Here is a 20884-nt window from a genome sequence, read left to right on the forward strand (position 1 = left end):
TTAAACAAGAAGCTTACATATTAAATTAGGAATTCGACCCATCCTAATTGCACTTACACGGGATTGCACACGTTCGGGCTTACGGACTGCACCAAATAAGTACTGTAATGCATGAGCAAATATTTACTTAAGTATATGGGGAAGGTTAGCGCTGTTATGTTGTTCGGTTGCTGATTCCTGACTCAAAAGGCTGCTGCTCCAGTTGTATGTTAGCTTCGCTCATATATTGAAAAAAAACACGACCTTCTTAGTTCAATGCTTTTATCGAATTGCCGTTTTGTGCGGAAGCAGTGAAGAAATAAACTCAATAAAGGAATGGGAAAACAGACGCACAGTCAGAAAATTACCACGTGCAGGTAGTATTCTGAGGGCGCCAACCAGCGACAAACCAAGAAGCACCCAAAGGTCGCAAGTATATAGAGTTTATCTGATTATGGTTAACCACAGAACACAGATTCAGCCACTAAAACTTGGTATTAAGTGCCAAATGACTCCCCAGTTAAAGTCTAAATATTGGATTGGAAGGAGCTTAGTTCAAAGGGAACAAGTGGGGACCGGTGTTCCTGGGCATAGCAATTTGGGCGCGCCAAATTAGGTCAGCATTTTTTATAATAGATCTGTGAGCATAAGACTTAGTAATGTTGCTGGCGCTAACGTAATAAGCATTATTGGGTCATGCCCTCCACAAACACAGTTTGGAGGCCAATAGCGTTTTCAAATCTTTGTTCCTTTCTTTCACCGCATTTTGTTGTATGAGTGTACGATTATTATCGGAGTAATTGGAGTAACTATAAAGTCACTGTGTTAGAACTTCAAACAGAAACCAGACTGCAGACGAATTGAGCACACAGTTCTGTCCAAGTCATAAGCCTAAGTGTAAAATGGCGGGATCTCTTTTACTTTTACACTCCAATATCAGGATCAAGTTTTGTGAAATTGTTACGCCATAATTTCTCTTCTATGAATTCATAACTCCTTCCCATTCAAGTCTTCTAGCTGAAGTGCAAAAGGGGTCTAGTATACAAGTGCACAAGATGACGTCACAATTTGAGTAGCTGAGGTCTAGTATACCAAGGCATCCTGTGGTTGCGCACTTATATACTAGTAACTAGACTCTGCAAAATTATCAGAGACCAGAATTCACCTTTGTGTACACACGTTAACATTCTGATTTGATGATGTAAAATATATAGGTTATACCTGTTAGTTCGTTATTGCATTTGATTAAGTCACCAATTTTTACTAAAATTTTTTGCATAGCATGTAGATATAGCATAGCAGTGCATGATGCTGTTTTTTGAATGAATTCAAAAAACTGCAAAATTTTTACTATCAGAAATCTGTTAAAGACCATTAACTCAGCAGTTGTGATATTTCTTCAAATTCCATTCCAAGAAGTTCATGTGTTATGAAATAATTTGTAATTTCTTAACATACAAGATCCTATTTCAAAAAGGGGAAATTGAAAAAGGTTAAATTCTTTTACTTTCTGTATGGTAGGTTTCTATTGAATTCTGGAAAAGGACTCAAAATCATTGAATATTCGGCTATAATTTGACTTAATATGGCTTCTAAAATATTTCAGTCCATGATTAAACATAGACCTTTCATCAAATGCTCAGCATCTTTCACCCATTACAGTGGTTTAACAAAATTCTCGACTTCTACAAGACGGTAAGTAACTAAATGCACACATGGAAGCATGAGGGTATATGTATGTTCGATTAGTTAATTGAATATTGCAATTTGAAATTGATTGAAAAAATGAATATTATTTCTAATTATATGGCAGGATTTTGTCTGCTGGCATCTTCTGCATTGATTGTTTTGATGATGTAATAGCAAAATTAAAGATTGTTTTTTCCTTTTTGGTGTTATCAGCCAATATACACAATAATAATTTTTCTTACTGTATTAAATGTGTAGACACGAAGCTCAGATCATAAGTGGTGTAGCACTTGCAAAAGACATTCATAAGGAAGTTAAGACTGAAGTGGAAGAATGGGTGGCCAATGGAAATCAAGTTCCTCACTTAAGTGTTGTATTGGTGGGTGAGAATCCTGCAAGTGCAACATATGTGAAGAACAAAGTTAAGGCATGCAAAAAAGTTGGTATGTTCCTGTGTTTGACATTTTTCGCAAATCCTGTGTAAAATCATATGATTATTAGGTACAATACAAATAATATGTGACAATTGGAACTTGTCCAAAGGTTAGCTCGGTAACCGGGGCTCAAACGATGAAGAATCATTACTGGGATTAAGTTGTGCAAAGACTTCCCTCAGTTTGAGGATAAATATTATCATAACATACCAATATACACGTGTGATAACTGGAAGCATACTTTCATGTATTATGCTAATGGTTTGTAGGTATCACAAGCGAAGTAATTACACATCCTCCGTCAATTACACAATCCACATTGCTTGATATAATCAATGAGCTAAATGAAAACAAGAATGTGAATGGAATTCTTGTACAACTTCCTGTTCCTGAACATATTGGTATGTCAGTTAAAAAGACATCGTAGATAATAAAAATGATATATTTTATTGTATGTATATGCATATTAATATATATAATAAACGATCGAGAAAGAGGGAAGTGTAATTCATTGACTTCTGTGTTTATGACAGGGTGCATTTTTAAAAGATAAAAATCTTACAAATTGCCTATGATAAATCATTTTAAATCAAATCACAGCAGTAGGCAAATAACAACTAGATCAGCCTTAACAATAATAAAATGGTTTTTCCCAAATTAAATGTTGTTCATTCTATTTGTTTGTTTAATCGTTTTTTATCTCTTTCCCTTGAGTTTCCCTGCATTTGTTATTCCACGTAAGATTTTGTTAAGTTTTAATTTTCGGTTATGGCCGTGTACCCGTCATTTTATTTCAACAGACTAAGGATGCCCAACTGTGGGTGAAATATATTTTTGTTTTTTAGTACCCTATACATGGTGACTCCAGTTTTAACTTGACATTTACAATTTAAACAATATTGCACTATCATTTTTGGTCAGATGAAAGAACCATCTGCAATGCTGTCGCTCCAGAAAAGGATGTGGATGGTTTTCACATCAGCAATATTGGGAGGTTATGTCTTGATCAACCCTCACTCTTGCCTGCAACTCCTGCCGGTGTTTGGGAAATGATTAAAAGAACAGGTTATTTTTAATTGGTAAACACAATCGAATCACAGCATAAAAGTTTGTTTGTAAATGATTTTTTAATGTCTAAGGAGTTGAAACGTTTGCAAAAACTGCTGTTGTCTGTGGGAGATCAAAGAATGTTGGTATGCCAATGGCCATGTTGCTTCATACAGATCATAGGCACGAGAGACCGGGTGGTAAGGTGTTCATTTGAAAAAAAATGTAGAAATTATTTTCACTGTAAACAGAAAGTTTTTCTGTTTTGCAATGTATATATGTAAAGAACATGTTCTAACCTTTTGTTTCTGAAAATTTGGATAGCTTATCTTCTAGCATTATATCTTTTCCTAATGTTGATGATTGATAATTTAATAATAAATAATAAAAATTTAATCATCAAAACAACGGCGCTACTTAAACGTTGAGTCTTTACCCAAATGTGGGTTGGAAAGATTGTGCTTGGTTGGTCATGAACATGTTTTTCTCATTGTGACCAGTAGCCACAGTTGTTATTGTGTCTTAACATTTCATGACTAGTATCTTTTAAGTTGCAACCTTTGTGTTAAATTGTTTTACAAACAGTATTTGTGAAAACAATTTCATTGAGAAATGCTGAAATATACAAATAATCTCATGATGTTTAGGGGATGCTACAGTGACGCAGACACACAGGTATACTCCACGTGAGCAACTCAAAATGTTCACCTTAACAGCTGATATAATTATAGCCGCTGCAGGTACCGCTTGTATGTTACAAAGTTGGATCAATGACAATATACGTAATTATATATATTTATTAAAATGCTTATATTCAAAAACCTGTACATTATATAGGTATTCCAAAGCTGATCACAGCAGATATGGTGAAAGAGGGAGCTTGTGTGATTGATGTCGGAATTAACAGAGTCAAGGATGAAGCTACTCAAAAGTATAAAATGGTTGGCGATGTCGACTTTGATGGTAAATATTGCATCAGAGCAACAATGTTTATAAGTTCTAGTAACGTCACTGACTTTTATTTAGATTAACAGTTTTAATTATAATTTACAACTCATTCAAATTGCAATGGCTGGAATTTCTGATAAAAGAGCTGTCTACCATCAAGACACAACCAAACCCATAACCATAATATGTTACTCTTGAAATAATATCGATGATGCGTTTAATTACAGAAGTGAAGAAAGTGGCAGGTTACATCACTCCAGTTCCTGGAGGTGTTGGACCTATGACCGTTGCCATGTTGTGTAAGAACACAATGTTAGCCACAAAAAAGGCCATAAAGTACTAAAATCAACGCTTTTGGCACTATTTGATTTGGATTATATAAATTATATCACACACTTCACTTGAAATGACCACATACAGTAAATGATAAAATTTGTATGGTGCAGAAAACAAAATACTGTGTTTTTAAAGTTTAATTTCATGATGTTTAATGAGGTTGCATTCTTTTTCATCATATCTAATCATGTAATAATTTTCTTTATCATTGAAAATTGTTCTTTCACTTTAATCTAACTTACGTTCATTGTAGGAACATTGCATTTTTCATCTGTTGAAAGTTTATAGCTAGGCAATTTCTCGCTACTACACAGGAATTATTTATCATTAGTGAAATCCAGTTGAAACTTTTACTGTTATTTTTACTGCTTGTAAGTATGGGGATTGATGTCCAAACTGCCGTAACCTTTACTATTATGTTTTTGACACATTTAAAGCTTTTATTTTTAACTTGGAACTTTAAACTTAAAGTTTTAAACCCATTTTTTGGTTTTCGTTCAAATTAAGCAAAATAGGCCATAATACTGCCTTTTTGTCAAAGCAGCAGGCAAAGTGAAAAGGTTTCATGCCTTGTAATATCTGGTCTAAAAATTTGACATGTATATGATCAAGAGAGATAAAATTGTAATTGCTACTACTTACACTATTTAAGTTCAAAAAAATCAGTTTTTGTAGTCCAAACCAACAGATTTTTTTCTCCAAATTCCTCATACTTATTTCATAACCTTGCCATTTTATACACTGGCTTGTATTTCAGTTATAACTTGTCTTAAACATTTGTTCTGCACAGTTTACACGAAGCGGTTTCTGCAGTTTATCGAGCTAAGCGGAAAGCTTCTCTTTGCACCCTTTTTACTGGCATAGCATTCAGTTATTTTATTGAATTTTGTTTGATCTATAATGAAAAAATTTATTGTTTTTAGAAACAAGTAGGCAAGGGTACTGTTTGAACAAGGTTCCATAGTGTTTGAAAACGAGCATTATGTGTTATTTCTGCAGAGGTGGCCAGTTGGCTTGTCTTATTTTTGAATTCCATTCATAATTTTGTAGAAGATCATCGGTGAAAATTTAGTTGGAAGCTTTTGGTTTTGTATTAGTAAATGTTTGCTTGGTAGTAATCTTTTGGTCGGTTACTAAGTTTAAACTAAAATGCCTCATACACTATACTTATTTATGAATCATTTTTGCTCAAAAACTTTATCAACAAGAATCTCAAATTTTTGTACGTTGTAAGTATTATAAACAGTAACGTTGTCAGCTATTTTCTTGCACCTTCCAGTTTTTGTTTTTTTCACGTACCTTTTATGCTTGCACCCATATGTTTTCATTCTCTGATTGTCTTCCAGTTAATGGGGACAACAAAGTTTACCTTTGAATTTCCTACACGTTTGCTTAAACTACTTGATTAATGAAGTACTGCTCAGGTGTACTAGAAGATGATGGCTGTAAAATAAAGAAGTACCGGTCAGATATGGTGGGCACTGTATCGCTACTGAATTTTACAAATAATTTCCGACGAAAAAAAAAATTTTTTCTAGGTTGATACGGTTATATCAATTTGTAAAAATTTTCTGGAAATGTAACCTGTAGAACGTAGATATACTAGAATAACATTTATTTTTTATTATTTCATAATCATTTGCCTGCAAAAGCATTGATTTAACTTCCTAGTTCTGCCCTGAACCTGGAATATAGACCTGACTAAACACAACAGCAGAAGATTGTATGAAAGGCAGTGTTTTATATGCCCTATGTAGTAACAACTTTACGATTACGACGAGTGCACGAAAAACTATGTTGTAGCTTAATGGTGTTTAGGGAAAATTAGCATGCTGTACCGTCCAGAGCGTAAACAACATAATTAGGCAGCCGATTAAACAAGTATCAAAGAATATTGGTCAATGAATACGGATGATTTACATTTCATTTATGGCAAGTATCCCGTGTGCTCAATACAAAAATATGTACACTTCAGACATAAATATGCGCAATAGTACACTTCACTCAAAATAAAAACAAATTTATATTTTGTAACGATAAAATAATTTAATAAATAAAGCTCGATAATTTGACAAGTTTTAACTGAAATGTTCCACGGTAAAACAGAATACTTTCAGAAACGCAGAAAAATCTCCTTCAGCTCTTGGCTCCCACACTACGCAGAGTTTGGAAACGAAGTCAGCTCAGAAGAGGTAAAATCTACCGAGCCGAGGATACAACTGAAGAATTTAAACGCTGTTTAGCTCCGACGAAGAGTCCTCTACATTTTCATCCAGTGTCAGCCATAACGGAAAACAATCGCATGGTTTTTCGTTTTTCGTCGTTTAAGCGATTTAAATTTGACGTAGCTGCAAAAACAATAGTGAAAATATCAGGATTTTGCTTTATGTTATTGCGAGTTTAGAAAAACGTGAAAAAACTACTATGAAAGCAAAACTGATTTCATACTTACGCTTTTGGCAGATAGGTCTTCTTATTCTTTCACAAGGAACAAGGATCCATTTTTGAAGAGTATTAACTTCAACGCAGTATTTGTGCCTAACCATATCAATATGTATAGAATTTAGTTTGTTTACCACCAATCAATCAAGTCCACTTCAAAATATGTTGTTAGGTTATACATTCAGCGTTAGGCGCTTACTTTCTTCTTAGACGTTTTTGTTGACTTCTTGGAAATCTTTCGTAATCATTGCCCAGCTGTGTTCCGTCTTCCCATACCAAGGAATTGTCGGAATCTTTTACTAAACCTATCCAGAAATTTCGAGTGGGTTGGAAAGCCCTAATGACATTGTTGATATACCTACAAACAGCAAACCGCGTCAATTTTTTAAACTGGCAAATAACTACCAATAAGTATGCAAGAAATAAAAACACCGTTAACAATTATAAAGACTGCAATTGAAAACATAGATTTGAACAAACTCCTTGATACATAAAGCTTAAGCAATAACATATATTTCTTGAACAAGGCGTGCTTACCTTAACTCATCTACATTTCTGAATATTGCAAGTTGTCCGCCTAGCTTATGGCAGATTCTAGAGGCATCTGAGTAATTCCTGCGTCGCTTTCCGAGAAAAAAGAGGTTTCCAGTGGCATTAGACAAAAACCAGCCATTATGGTTGCAATTCTGTTGCCCTCTTTCTCCTGAAGAAACAGAATAGGTTTGCATTTTTTTTTTGAAAACCTTGTTATTAAAACTTTCATGTTTCAACCACTCTCTACCAAGAAGCGAAATTGCGGAAACGTTGATGGTTTTAAGCGAAAAGTGTCAAAGGTTGTCAGACAGTATAGAAGTGCTATATAAAACAGGGTTTGAAACAGATATTTGCAGTTAAAAAAAGCAAACAGATGATAAGCTACTAAAACTAAGCTTGCAAACAAACACAAACTACGTGCATTCGCCATAACATTTCTCAAGAATAAAAATAAATAAGTTATAATAAAAAAGGAAAAGTAACAACAGAAAGAATCACGTTACCAACCATTACGTTTGTGTAGCCAGGTGAGGCGCTTGATATTCTGGATATCGTCAAGGTGCTGCGCCCGCAGATCAACTATGGCGCTGGTAAAGTTGTTGTTTAAATCTTGCAACTCTTTGTTGGCCTCGATGAGCTTACTTATTCTATCATAGCCCATTTCCGTCTTCCAGATACAGTTAGCAATGGTTGCGTTCGCTTTTTTTTGTTGCTGCTTAGAGCTGTCTTCCAGTTTCATTTGACGGTACTTACATTCTGTATACCAAGGAAACATGCACTTAACCAAAGAAAGCCACATCCAGAGCATGCAAATTTTTATTTAAGTGGTGTGAGTTTTTGTTGTTTCACATGCACTGGATACGTTGTTATTTTTTTACCTAAATTTAGCTTTGGAACAAAAAAACTTCACATTTCCAAAAAAAATGAAACAAGCAATACAAAGTTTTTACCGTCTACTTTTCTTGTCAGGTCATCCATTTGATCCTTGTTGTCTTTTTCACTTTCGATTAGTTGTCCTTGTATGTTGCTCAGTTCGTTGTTCAACGTCTTTTTTTCGACAGATATTTCGCTCAGCTCACGGTAGCAAGACGCCGCGTTTTCTAGAGCGTCTTGAGCCTTTGAAATCTCTTGGTTAAACTGTTCATTCGTGGGTCGGCTTTGTAATCTATTTCAGACAAACAGCGGTTTACAAATTTCGGAACGACTTAATATATCTTAGAAAAGATTTTTGAGTGATAAAACGTAATAGTAAAACAAGAAATATTGTGTAAATTAGATGTAATGTTGAATGAAATCTTTGAGGGTAGGAAAGTTTAACCATTCACAGTTTATATAATCATTGCGTTGCTCTGGTTGCAATGTTTTACATACTCAGTGGTTAAACTTGTTTTGCTTTTGTTGCATGTTGCCAAATCCGTCGACAGCTCCATCTTTGTAGCAAGGCAGCTTTGATAAGCTTCTCTGTATGACTGGTGCTGGGCCTGCAGCTCCGACAGTTGACTTTCAACTTCGTCGTATTGTCTCGACAATTCAGTCTGGTTTATCATCAGCTCAGCTATTAACTCTTCTCCTATATTAGGAATGGCCATTGTTATAAGAAAATGACTAACTGGTTTATATTATAGTTACAACTGATAGTTTGACACGTGACTGAAGTAGAAATTAGATTAAAAACGTGTGTTGTGCAATACGCACTCTGATCAAACTCTGGTTCTTCGTTGAGGTTGCAGGAGACAGTTACGATCGCCGTATCCGCACTTCGTTTCTGTAAACTGCAATAAGACACGATTTAGTTGATTTCTCGACATATTTTGTTGTTTTCGATCACTAACTATGTTAACAACGTTGAACGTTGTTAACAAGTGACATAATTTCGAAACACGCCTTGTTACAAGGATGATGTAATGGATACATAATGGTTACGTCATTGTCAAAATGCATGGTGTGATACATGATGCACAACCACGTAAAAATCTGCTAAATAACATCCTATCTGACACACACAAGCACAAAGCGCGATTTATCTGCTGCGTTATTTCCGTTAATCCGTAACAGGTACTGTTCAGACTGTTCAGTTGGACCAGCACTTGATATACTACCAAGTCCATACTATCAGTACGGACTTGGTAGTATATCAAGTGCTTTTAGCCAGATACGAATGGACATTCCTCGTAAATTATGTCGATATAATTTCGTATGTTTGCTGAGATAAACGCAAAATATTTACTAACCTGGTGTCGTCGAAAACTGACGAGCAACCAGCATACGTCCAACTACAGTATGGGTCACCGGCTTCATCGCACTGACGACAGTTGCGATAAAGCGAACATGAAGCTTTCGGGGCCTGAATTACGGTCGCCTCTGTGAAAATATACAAATCCTTCTTCCCAATCCGAATGGATCGGACTTTTCCTTCTGATCCCTCCTGAGAAATATGATTAGTTTTGTTTAATGGTTTAAGAGAAATTTGAATTGGTGTGGAAATTTTTTATGACAAAAAATTTAACGCATCTAACGAAATTTAAACTAAATTTTTTGTTTATTAAAACCGTATCTAAGGCACATAATAAAATCTGGTATGTCCTTTTATGATTACCTCAATTAGTCGAATATCTGGAAGTAGCCAAGGTTCGGAAGATCTATCGTAAGCCAGCACCAGTCGTTTCAACAAACCGTCATCTGCAATAAAAATTTCTTTAACCAAGCTGTTCAAAGTTTCACAAATACGTGAGCGAATCTCTATCATCTTTACAAAGTAACAGTTTCAGGCGATAAGTAAAATCGATTTCTCGTTTTCAGTAGAGACTAACGCTTGTATACGGACGTTGCAGTTGTTAGTCTATTTGGTAGCGTCACTAAGTCCTTGGCTAGTTCTTCAAAATACTTCATCGCGTCTTATGATACAAGAAAAGGACATCGGAGACCTCAACCACATGGTTGCGACAGAGGGATGTGTCGGTTGGCTCCCTTTGGGTCAATTAATTTCGACAAGGGAGAGACTGACAGGGAAGAAGCGAATTTACCGTGAACCCATCAAGACTGCATAGAGGCGGTTTCGCCGAGTACGCTTCCGATATAATTTAATTATTATCTACGATTACGTAATCGCGACTGTGGGGCTAAACCGTTCTCACGTATATAGCGTCCCACATGGTATGAAGACGCGTTCGATATAAAATAAGTTAGCGTTCACTTACCAGTTACCATGAACAGAACTGTGGTGTTCGTTCCGAGACTGCTTTCGCGTGGTTCCAGATAGTCGGCAACAATGTGGCGGTACCGGACGCCCGATTCTTGGTACAAAGGCTTCCTTCCGCTGGGATATACATTGCCAAATTTGATCGGGTGTGTTTTGCTGAAGGACAACCTGCGCAAAAGTGCCGTCATTAGACTAGATTTTTCTGATACAGTTTGCTAAAATATCTCCAACATTCCCACTCCACTACATAACAGGTTCAGCAATATGGTTTTCAGGTCCGTCTTATTTCATGTGACTTGAGTTTATAAAAACAGCAAACTTCCGAGAAGTTATTTTAACACAAACAACAACGTCGCGTCTAAGTTCCCCGAATAAGATAGTAATTAAACTTATTTCTTCTCAAATTTGCCGCGTATGTAGGAGATAAAAAGGAAACGACTAAGCGTTTTAATCAAATCGAGTTGGATAATAAAGCTTTATACCGTCTACTTAGTTCAAATTTTGACAACTTAAGGAAACACTGCTGAAAAGATAAAGAGTATCAATAACAACAGCAAGTAGTTCCACGAACATCAAAGAATTACAAGTAGTAACGACAACATGCTAGAATTTGACTCACGTGATTTAAAACGCGTCAAACCTTAGCATTTGTAAGCGTCACTTGGGTTCCATTTATTACATCAGCCTTTTAACTTGTAAACGATAAAGTAATCCTTGCGTACTTAGCGTTAAACAACACAGACAGCTTGTCAAATCATTATTGACAAAGACAGATATGACCACTTTCAATATCATGTCAAGTCGACACGCGTCGTTTATTAAAACATGTCAAAGTTGTATGAAAAAAAAACGTTGGATTTCAACACGGTTATATCTCTGTAGGTGGGAGGCATGTAATAATGTGTATGCCCGTGCTCACATCATAGCCAGATCACAACGCTCCAAGCACAAGCATTCTTTGTTTTGGCATTGGGTGTAACTAATAAATCTTATTTTATCGTTGTTATAAGGCAGTGCGGAACCGAACGTTATCGGTTGTGACGTTCATCATATTCCGAGCACGATTGCGTATCTTCAGGCGTCATAAACGTATCAAATAAATAAAAAACGATAAGGATTAACTGAAGCTACATGCCTTGCCCTTGATAAATCTCTGGTATCGTCAACACACATCCCAGGTGCTGGTCCATAATGGTCATCATACGTTCTACTGACCCTCTGTCCATCTTGTCGTGCCCAGTATTGGTCGGTTTTCATCGCCTCTTTCACATCTTGCATGCGGAAAGCGCAAACCGCTGTTCCGGCTACTGCGTCGCTACAAGAAATACAGATTTAATGAATCCGAAAGGGATCAAAAAGTTTTTTTGCAAACCAAGCCTGGAGGTTTTGACAAAATTACCAGGTCACAAATTACCTGGGCATGGTGAATACTCCGTATAGGGTTTGGCCCGGACGATCCCGTTCATTTTCAACAACAAATGTTGATTCTAAGCAAACCAAGAATATTTAGTTTAGTAAAACAAAGTTTCGTTGGACAGATTCATAGAATGATTGACAGATTGATACGCGTAAGTGTTTGTCTTGGAAACATCGTATTCTTTGCCGCTTTTATTAACTGCTACATAGGCATACACGTAGAAACTTTTCATAAATGCAATTCGAAGCACGGTCCGTGTTGCGTTGTTTTACATCAGCTAGCTAATCCTATTATCATAATCCGATTACATTAAATTCTCCAAATTGCCTTATCGTGTGAAAGTTGTTGAATGCAAACCAATAACATGCAACGCAAGCTCTTGCCGAAAAAAATGAAGTTAATTTGGCATCTTCCATATAGGTTCAGTAAAATCGTTCCAGTTCTTATTTCTACTTAAGTGAAATTTTGTGTTTTGGAAAGTTGTCACAACTTGGATATACGTCGGTGCATAACATTTAAAGCACCTTGTAATGCGAAGCAGCCAAAATATTTCATTCATAGTTATAGTAAAAGTTTGGTTTCTATCTAGATTCTAGATACACTTTCAATGGTGATGACAGTAACGAACGTAGATTATGTATAGCCTCATGTTGAAGAGATCGAATATATAAGCGCAACAAGGCAAACAATGGACACGACTGAACACTAACACTAACGTGCGTGTTTGCTCGAACACTAACAACTCACAAAAAAAATGAAAAACATCAAACCTAAATGAGTGTATTGGAAAGGGGCTTTGTCGGTTTTACTTTCCGTATCGCAAACAATGGACATTTTTGAAAAAGTGGCAAAGTTGCCATCCAACACACCATTTGTTCCACCACGGTCGTTCTGTTGAAAGAAAATTAGATTTAATCAATTTCCGCTCCTTTTGAAATACACGAAGCGCTACTTAAACAGTCAGTTGCGCTTTTGGTTGTCAATAGCTTCGGGAAATCCGTTTTTAATTGTAAAGGTGCTTGAGTACTTCTAATTAGAGTCCTTATTTTGCCAATACAGCAGTGTCTATAAAGCACTGGCTTTTAAAGCCGATTAACCCTACCAACTACAGAACTCCATCCCTGTGTAATTGAGATTGATATACATAATGTGCAAAACTAATTTCGTTAATGTGACTTACCGCGCAGACTGTAGCAATACGTGACGCAATGTTACGCTCTTTTGGATCAGCAGACAAGCCGTATTTGTAAGGTTGAAATTCTTCCGCTTTCTCGCGAAATAAAACCATTATTTTGTCCCCAATATTCTTTCCGCTAGAACGCACTTCGTGAATACCGACAAATTCGGGATCTGTAAAGAAAACAAAAACTTAGTCAATTTATATCGAAATAAGAGGAAACTTCATCCAATGCGAAAAGGAAATCCTTTAACCAGACACTTTCCCAGTACTTGTTCATATAAATGGACATATTTGCCCTCAGGGACCTCAGGGACCTCATGGACCTCATGGACCTCATGGACCACTGTCGATGATGTATAAAGGACTGTTTTATGTGGGGTTTGACGCTTAACACATAGGCGCCGCTAATTTAAGCGTCAGAATGCTTTTAAGCAAGCCATTTGCCAGCGATTTTAGCCTTTGAAAGCAAACTTGTACAGGTATAATCTAACCACAGGAACACGATAACACTTTTTCTGGGCAGTCTTCTACAGCAAGGCTTGATTGAATCGATATTAAACAGTGCTACAGACTTTTACCATTAGCTGTGGTTCATTCATTTCACATTTACGTTCATTTATAATCTTACATTTTGGCGAAAAAAAACAACGTATGCTGAGTAAGCCTTTCCCCATGAACTCACCATTTAATACGAACTTGTCGGTGTCTGGTGTCCTCAATACAGCACCGTTTAAAGATTTTGTAATCAACCCGTTATCGCCTTGGGACTCCCTTGTGGCAGAGAACAGTTTTCCATCTACTCAGCAAACATGTGGGAACATCTTGAATTGTTGTCACTTGTTTATTTACGACAATCTTTTGTCTTACAGGTGCCAAGATATATACTTACGTGACATGATGGATTCGATTGGAACATATGGGTTATAAGAAAGCTTCCATCGACCGCTTTCTTTGCTAGTCTCGATGAATTGAAAATTCTAGAAACGGAACAAATTTGTAAAATAACGAAACGCGAGTTTAGAAAAACAATGCGCATTTATTCTGCAGATGAAACCGATATGCTAGCACCAAAACGTTTTATATTTGAAGATTTGAAGTGACTATATTTTACTGGAAGTAAATCACGCAGCTCGATGTTTAACAAAAACGGTTAAGTTAAAAGAGAGATCAAAAAAAGTTGGTTTTGGCTATCTAGGGTTAAATTGAATTTACATTTAGATTAAAAAATAGATTCAGTATAAGTTTCTTTACTGTATTATGAATTCCACGAAAGGCTAACCAGAAACCGGATGAAATAGTTTCCAAGGTTCGATTTTTTTGAGGTGAAATAGCAACAGCCTTAAAATTTACAACCAACCTGCTTCTTAACATAGGCACAAGATGGGTTGTAAGTCAACGTCCCACAAACGTAAAGGTGAGTATCGTTGGCGGACTGTATAATCCTTATGTTGTTTTGGCATAATTTCTGCAGGTAAAAACAGCAATGTCATTACTGTAATTTCAATATAAGAAAAAGTCAAACATAATGGTTATGTCATCAAAATTGGACTTACGCTGTCCGAATTCACCATTATGCAAGCCTGCTCTAGATCTGAGGGCGACGGCCAATATATCTGCGTATAGAATTGAAATCAAATGGACTTGATATTTACATAGTGTTATATCATATATGTCAAATAAAACTCACTCTCCTTAATCAAACTAACGATAAGATATTTCGGGAAGATCCGAAAGGTTATATGGAGAATTAAAACTAAGCGTAATTTAAACATAATTTCATTAAAGCGCTTTTTGGTTTTCCACTTACGATACATCTTGCATCTAACGTAATACAAAAAGATAAAGTCGTTAAAAATAAAATGGTCTAATTTGTTAAACTTATTCACGTAAAAGGTATTTACTAAAACCCAAAACTTGTGAAGACAAATGAATGACAAACGGAAATGGTGGTAAAGTTAGCAGAGGTCACGCTTCCAATTCCTTTTTTGTAACATTTTAAAAAGGTTCGAAAATTCACTTATGCCAATTATTATACGGGTTAAAAGTAAAACTGAGGACAAAAGTTGGATAACGTGCAGATATAACACATAAGCGTAAAATGCGAGTGTGTAGAAATCATGTATAAGTACGAAGCATATTACTGTGTCCGGCCGTGTCAAATATATGAAGACAATAATATTGTTACCTCTCCAAGCGGAACGGATACATTTCCTGAGTCGAATTCGTAGATTTTATTGGCAGATCCGATGTAGAGCCTGCTGTTGGCTTCATCAAGATAGCTTGTAAGGATTTCTCCATCCAGCGTGTGATTGTTCCATTGACTCGATAAATTATCTAATTAAGAGAAAAACAAAACGGTATAAATCGTTCTAGAAAACCGTATTACACGAAAACTATCCAAAATAATGAGAAAGTCGTCCTAATTTTTTATTTAAAAATCTAGCACGGAATTCGCGCACGCCCTGCGTGGTCTTTTAAACCCATATCTCTTGTTCTAAAATGGTATATGCTTCTGCACACTTATGTGATAGAAAAAACTGAAGTTTCTCTCCCGATTTTTATCAGTTGCTTATGTTTATAACATGCAACTGTCAAAACAAGCCAGCCTACCCTAAAGGCGGACGTAACATCTGTCCAATCAAAAGAACGTTCGTTGAAAAACTTTCAAAAATCGCGATCCCTTTCATTACATAAGGTATATAGGTTCAATTCTTCATATATCATGAGGTCTGTATGATGATATGTTTGTGTTTCCGCTGTGGTAAGTACACTTCATTAATTCTACTTCTGCCGCAGGCCTACTGTCTTTTACAAAAAAGGGTTCTAAGTATGTGGGGAATGACGTCTGCATCTGACTTTTCGATACGTTAAGAAAACGGAAGTTATTTGTACGTTTGCATGATTTAGCCTAATAAGTGTGGCATGAGTCGTGTGTCGAAAATTTTCTATGAAACCATGTAATTATATAAGGATTGCAAAACTACACTGACAAACACACAGAAAATCCCACTTGTTTCGCAGAATAAGCCTATTATACTGTAGGACTTGTTTAAGTAAACTACAAAGGAAACTTCACTGAGTTTAATTTACATTTTTTTTTTCTATTTCTGACCACAAGTTGCCTGCCATGATACCATTTTCAAGATACAAGTGTACGCTTAAAGTAAGTACTGTAAACTCCCTTCTGTGAAAGGTATATACAAATGCGTTATAGTGGCAAAGTCTTTCCACAACGCTGGTCATGAAAACGGACTTTAAAATATTATCTCGCCAACGTACACTATTCCATACTTAACTGAACAAATAGGATGTTGTGTTGCGATATCCTGATTGTCGTTATCATATTCCCATGTAATGTGTTTGAAATGTATTGAACTGAAATTACGATACACACAGCACTACGTTGTTTGAGCTGATTATTATATAGATTTCTTAAAGAACAAAAGTTTACTTAATTTCTTTACCTTCACAATTTGTCAAGCTGAGGAAAAGGCAGGTGGATATCCAAACGAAAACAAATTCTTTATAGGAGCATTGAAATCCGTTAACCATTCTGTTTACCGAAGCTGCTTGGAAGTGCCTCTTCTAAATTACTTTGAGCTTGCTGTCTTGAAAATCCTCGACAAGTTATAGTTCGTTCTTTACGTATAGAGTATTCAAGTAATTCGGTTTAAACGGTCCAGTTAAGCTAAACACAAGCCTTGATCGTTTGCGGTTTCCTACAACGTATGAACTTATTTCGAGTCCTAAAGAAGGAAGCAGGGTGACAAAATGTAGAAGCTTTGAAGAACACTATCAAACAGTACCGGTTAAGAGTGCCAGTCAAGCGACAACAACCTATAGTTGGATAACCGCGTCTGTTGGTCATTCACCGACACTTGTGCACGCTTGAGAAATTTTCACATGTCTGCTGAGATTTAAATCTAAACAAGTTTACCCAAGTACAGTTGAATCATAACGCTTGTGATTCACATATCTCAATCTACATCTGTCTGTTTCAGCGCAGCAACTTTCAGAGCGAGCGCGACGTCTGCCATAAATCCTCTAAACCCGACAACCGAATGAACTTTTCTCGTATTGGCTGCAGCGATGACGTTATTGCCTTCCTCTGGCCATTTACATCGCCGAGTTAAGACAAGATAAATTACACTCTTCTGCCAAAATCTCTTCGCTTTACGATCATATACGTTATCTCAAACCATAATGTCGAAAAGTGTTTGTTGATTTAGGTTATGCGTTGGACCAACCGCGGCTTCAAATTATACCGTAACGACCTAACACGAAGTCTAAACCTTCTATGTAATTTCAACACTAATGAACATTAATGCCTTAATGGAGAACAAACAATAATAATTATTACGAATTGCTCACGCAAACTAAACTAAATCCGAAAGCAATTATACGTCACGTATAACGGAAAACCAGCGTACAGTCTACGTTACATAAATTTGTGTAAATATTTAAAACACTTGCGGCAAAATAGGACCAAGTCACATGTAAATATTGGCTTGTAAAATCTAGACCGTTCTAGAATATTCTTAGATGTCCGTTTAAAACCTTTCAGTAGAAATAAAGCGTCTGCTTGCTAAAAAATATTAATCCCAAGAGCAACGTTTGCTTCAACATAGAGCATATATATCTACTTGAGCTGTTTGAGATAAACCGTATTTACTGATTATAACGTCTCAATAAAAGCATAATATACGCACATACATTGCGCAAAACGCACATGAACATTTTAAAGTTGCAACGCGATCTAAACTCTCATAAAAACACTTATTTCGCGGCTTCTGGACAACCGCAGTATCTGAGAATTTCAGTTTTCCCAGATGCTAAACAAGCAACCTTTGCTTTAATCAATACCGGATGTCAATCGCTTCATCCTCTCAATCAAAATGGTTCTAATGTAATCTTAGCCGAGCTTTTGAATAAGACGGCGGAATAGATCGCTTTTATTTGCAGCATAAAATGACTTTATATAAACACCTTCTGCAAATACAGAAAGATATTACAAAACCAACTAGTAAATGGCTCAGAAAAAAACGAGGACACCGCATTGAAAAAATATTTTCATTATACTTCGTGGGATGACGAATTAAAAATATCGCCTCTGAGGAATCGATGCGGAAAATATTACAAAGCAAAAACAATAGTCGAGTTCTATATTCAAGAGCTGCGGACCGTCAACGAGAGGAAATCCTTCACGATCGTAATACGTGATTTTCGTAACATGTCCTTTTCTCAATCGTTGACAGACTGCTGCGATCGTTTTATTTGCATAACTTTTTTATGAACTGAAATCTTCCTTTGATGACGTTGTCTTATAAATGGACAAAATCCTGTCGTCTTGTAACGTGACCGTGACGCAATATTTATATTAAATGACGCGTTTTCGTTTTTGTAATACTTGTAAAATCCAAATTAATATTACACAACAGCGGGTGACATCTAAGAAGAAAATGCAGAAAATCCGCCCACCTAACCACGCCCTCATCTGGCATCGGCAAAGACAACGCTGTGATACTGCGCTAAAGTCGTGCTGGAATTCGGGCTGTTGGAGCAAATGTCGTGTGATATCTAATGACGCATTACAATTGGAGATAGCAAACATGATTAGATCATATCTTTTTAAGACAACTTTAAAATCAGGCGCATAATATGTAATAACATCAGTTTTGGATCTTAAGAAAATGGAAAATCCCCTCGAACGTGGATCGGAAGAACTTTTCCTGGCATTAGAGAGAATCACTCAACAATAGTGCAACAGCGTTACTTCTATCGCAAGAAAGTCTTCAATGACAATATCAAATATATGCTGACGTCATATACGCTTATTAATCTCGCAATGGTGCTGTGACATCGGGCACGCTCTAACAACTCGTTTCTTCTAAATCTTCATCGTTTTCTTAGAATTTATACTTCCGTCTGAACTGCACATCGCCCTGCAATGGTGTTATTAAGAGATCCAAAACGATTATCCTATAAAGGACTGTGGAATCCACTTTGCGCGAATTGCGTCAGCAGACAATAGTTCGAGGCTTAACGCCCAAATCAATGGAACTAAAATTTATTTAAGGACTTCTTTTAATAGAACAAGAATTTTATTCATTTAGAATATTTACTCGTCACCTTTACCAATGCAGAGTAAAATTATTTCCTATTGTCTTGTTGTCACGATGTTCTATTTCGGCGATTGTCGCAATGCTCATGTATTCACCTTTGCTCCCGTCCACAATGTAGCGGGGAATGTCGCAGTAAGGGTAATACGCAGCTAGCAAAGGGCACGAGAACATAGGCAATGCAACAAAATCCCAGCAACTTGTGCCGCCTGTGAGCGCTGGTTTTCACCGGAACATATGTCACGAACGACAGCGTCTCAGGTCTCGTTCGTTTTCGATCGACTGCTTGCATGTTGTTACCCATATGATTCATTTTCTTGTTGGACATGTTGTAAAATTGTGACGTTTCTCTGACGTAACAATCCGTGGGAGTGAAAGGAATGACCTTATTAAAGGGTCTGTTGCTTATATGCGCTCGGCTACGTAATGTATCACGAAAAACTACGACAGCGTTAACGTACCCAGATAGGATTTCTTTAAAACAAAGCACTTTTATCATAAGCATAAACTGAATGTTTGCAAGAGATTTATATTGGTAAAAATAAGACAATCATACGAAGAAAAGACTCAAATATCAAAGTTGTTCACCACGATTTTCAAGAGTTATTATATTCAAGTTTTAAGGAACCCGTTTTTAAGAAGATTAATGCTTCCAGTAAGAACATTTTCATCCTTCTGTAGGTTTTACAAAATTTTCCAAAACAGAAATCTAATCTTTTCTTTGAATATTTTAATGCCCATCACATTTACAGTACAATATATTCCTTAATCATGCTAAGTGCTCAATGTGAAAATCACAACCAAAACTGAAGCATTAAAATACCCTGACCTCACGTATGGTGTTGGAATCATAGAAACAGAAAGCGCAAAAGGGAGGGAATAGGACCGCGATGAAAACGTCGGTACCAATACCTAACTAAAACAAGACGCAAGAGAGTAGAATCAATAAATATTGCATGAAATGTCCTACTTTCTTGTCCTTAATTTTTGCGCATTCTCCTATTCGCCTGCTCTCTAACTCTCTTTCATGAAAGAATTTATTGATTAGCTTTAGTCTCTTTTCGAATCTGTAGCCTTGTGCTTGCAAAATAACTGTTCTTAGATTGGGCAGGTTGTGTTATAGTTACATGTGTCATAAAACTGTTTTTAACGAAAGATAAACGTATAAAGTTTTTATTAGCAGTTTATTAGTAGATGAAATAAGTTGGTTTAAATATTTGAATTGAGTAGCATGTCTAGACTAATGATAATAATTTAATAGATTACAATAACAGATATGTAGTTAATCTAGTGCTCTTCTCGTCAATCTCGTATGCTGCACGTGGTATAGGGGCTATATAGGTATTGTCAAAATTGTTCATTCTTTCAGAAGAATTCACTTTTGACGTAATTTCTTAAATTAAAGTACACAATGATAATTGCTTTTAGTTTGATACTTTTTACTTCGAACTGGTTAAATTTTCTTCACGAATATTCTTAAATTCTTACCAGTATCATCAATACAAAAAATGAAATCATGATATAAACCAAAAAGCTGATGAAAAACAAACTACTTGTTTC

General features: G+C 36.1%; 2 protein-coding genes across 3 annotated transcripts; one reads left to right on the plus strand and one right to left on the minus strand.

The window, feature by feature from the left end:
* The first annotated feature begins 457 nt into the window (after nt 1-457).
* LOC143457518 (bifunctional methylenetetrahydrofolate dehydrogenase/cyclohydrolase, mitochondrial-like) lies at nt 458-5903 on the plus strand. The gene is made up of 9 exons (XM_076955250.1): nt 458-595; nt 1501-1674; nt 1927-2111; nt 2372-2503; nt 3024-3167; nt 3242-3349; nt 3797-3889; nt 3987-4112; nt 4325-5903. Exons 2-9 carry the CDS (start codon nt 1565-1567, stop codon nt 4438-4440), a joined length of 1014 nt encoding a protein of 337 aa, XP_076811365.1. The 5' UTR covers nt 458-595; nt 1501-1564; the 3' UTR covers nt 4441-5903.
* A 251-nt stretch (nt 5904-6154) lies between these two features.
* LOC143465949 (semaphorin-3C-like) lies at nt 6155-16947 on the minus strand. Of its 2 annotated transcripts, XM_076964493.1 has the most exons (21): nt 16670-16947; nt 15391-15539; nt 14759-14818; nt 14563-14670; nt 14095-14182; nt 13888-14001; nt 13206-13375; nt 12796-12916; nt 12023-12095; nt 11744-11923; nt 10607-10776; nt 10006-10088; nt 9641-9834; nt 9105-9181; nt 8781-8979; nt 8360-8574; nt 7917-8165; nt 7413-7578; nt 7075-7233; nt 6886-6971; nt 6155-6781 (listed from the first exon to the last, which is right to left on the minus strand). In XM_076964493.1, exons 1-21 carry the CDS (start codon nt 16755-16757, stop codon nt 6702-6704), a joined length of 2829 nt encoding a protein of 942 aa, XP_076820608.1. In that variant the 5' UTR covers nt 16758-16947; the 3' UTR covers nt 6155-6701. The 2 variants fall into 2 exon arrangements, with proteins under 2 accessions (XP_076820608.1, XP_076820615.1); XM_076964500.1 differs by lacking the exon at nt 7917-8165.
* Nucleotides 16948-20884: the final 3937 nt, after the last annotated feature.

This window comes from Clavelina lepadiformis, chromosome 1 (assembly GCF_947623445.1).
Source record: "Clavelina lepadiformis chromosome 1, kaClaLepa1.1, whole genome shotgun sequence".
NCBI classification, from domain to species: Eukaryota; Metazoa; Chordata; class Ascidiacea; order Aplousobranchia; family Clavelinidae; genus Clavelina; species Clavelina lepadiformis.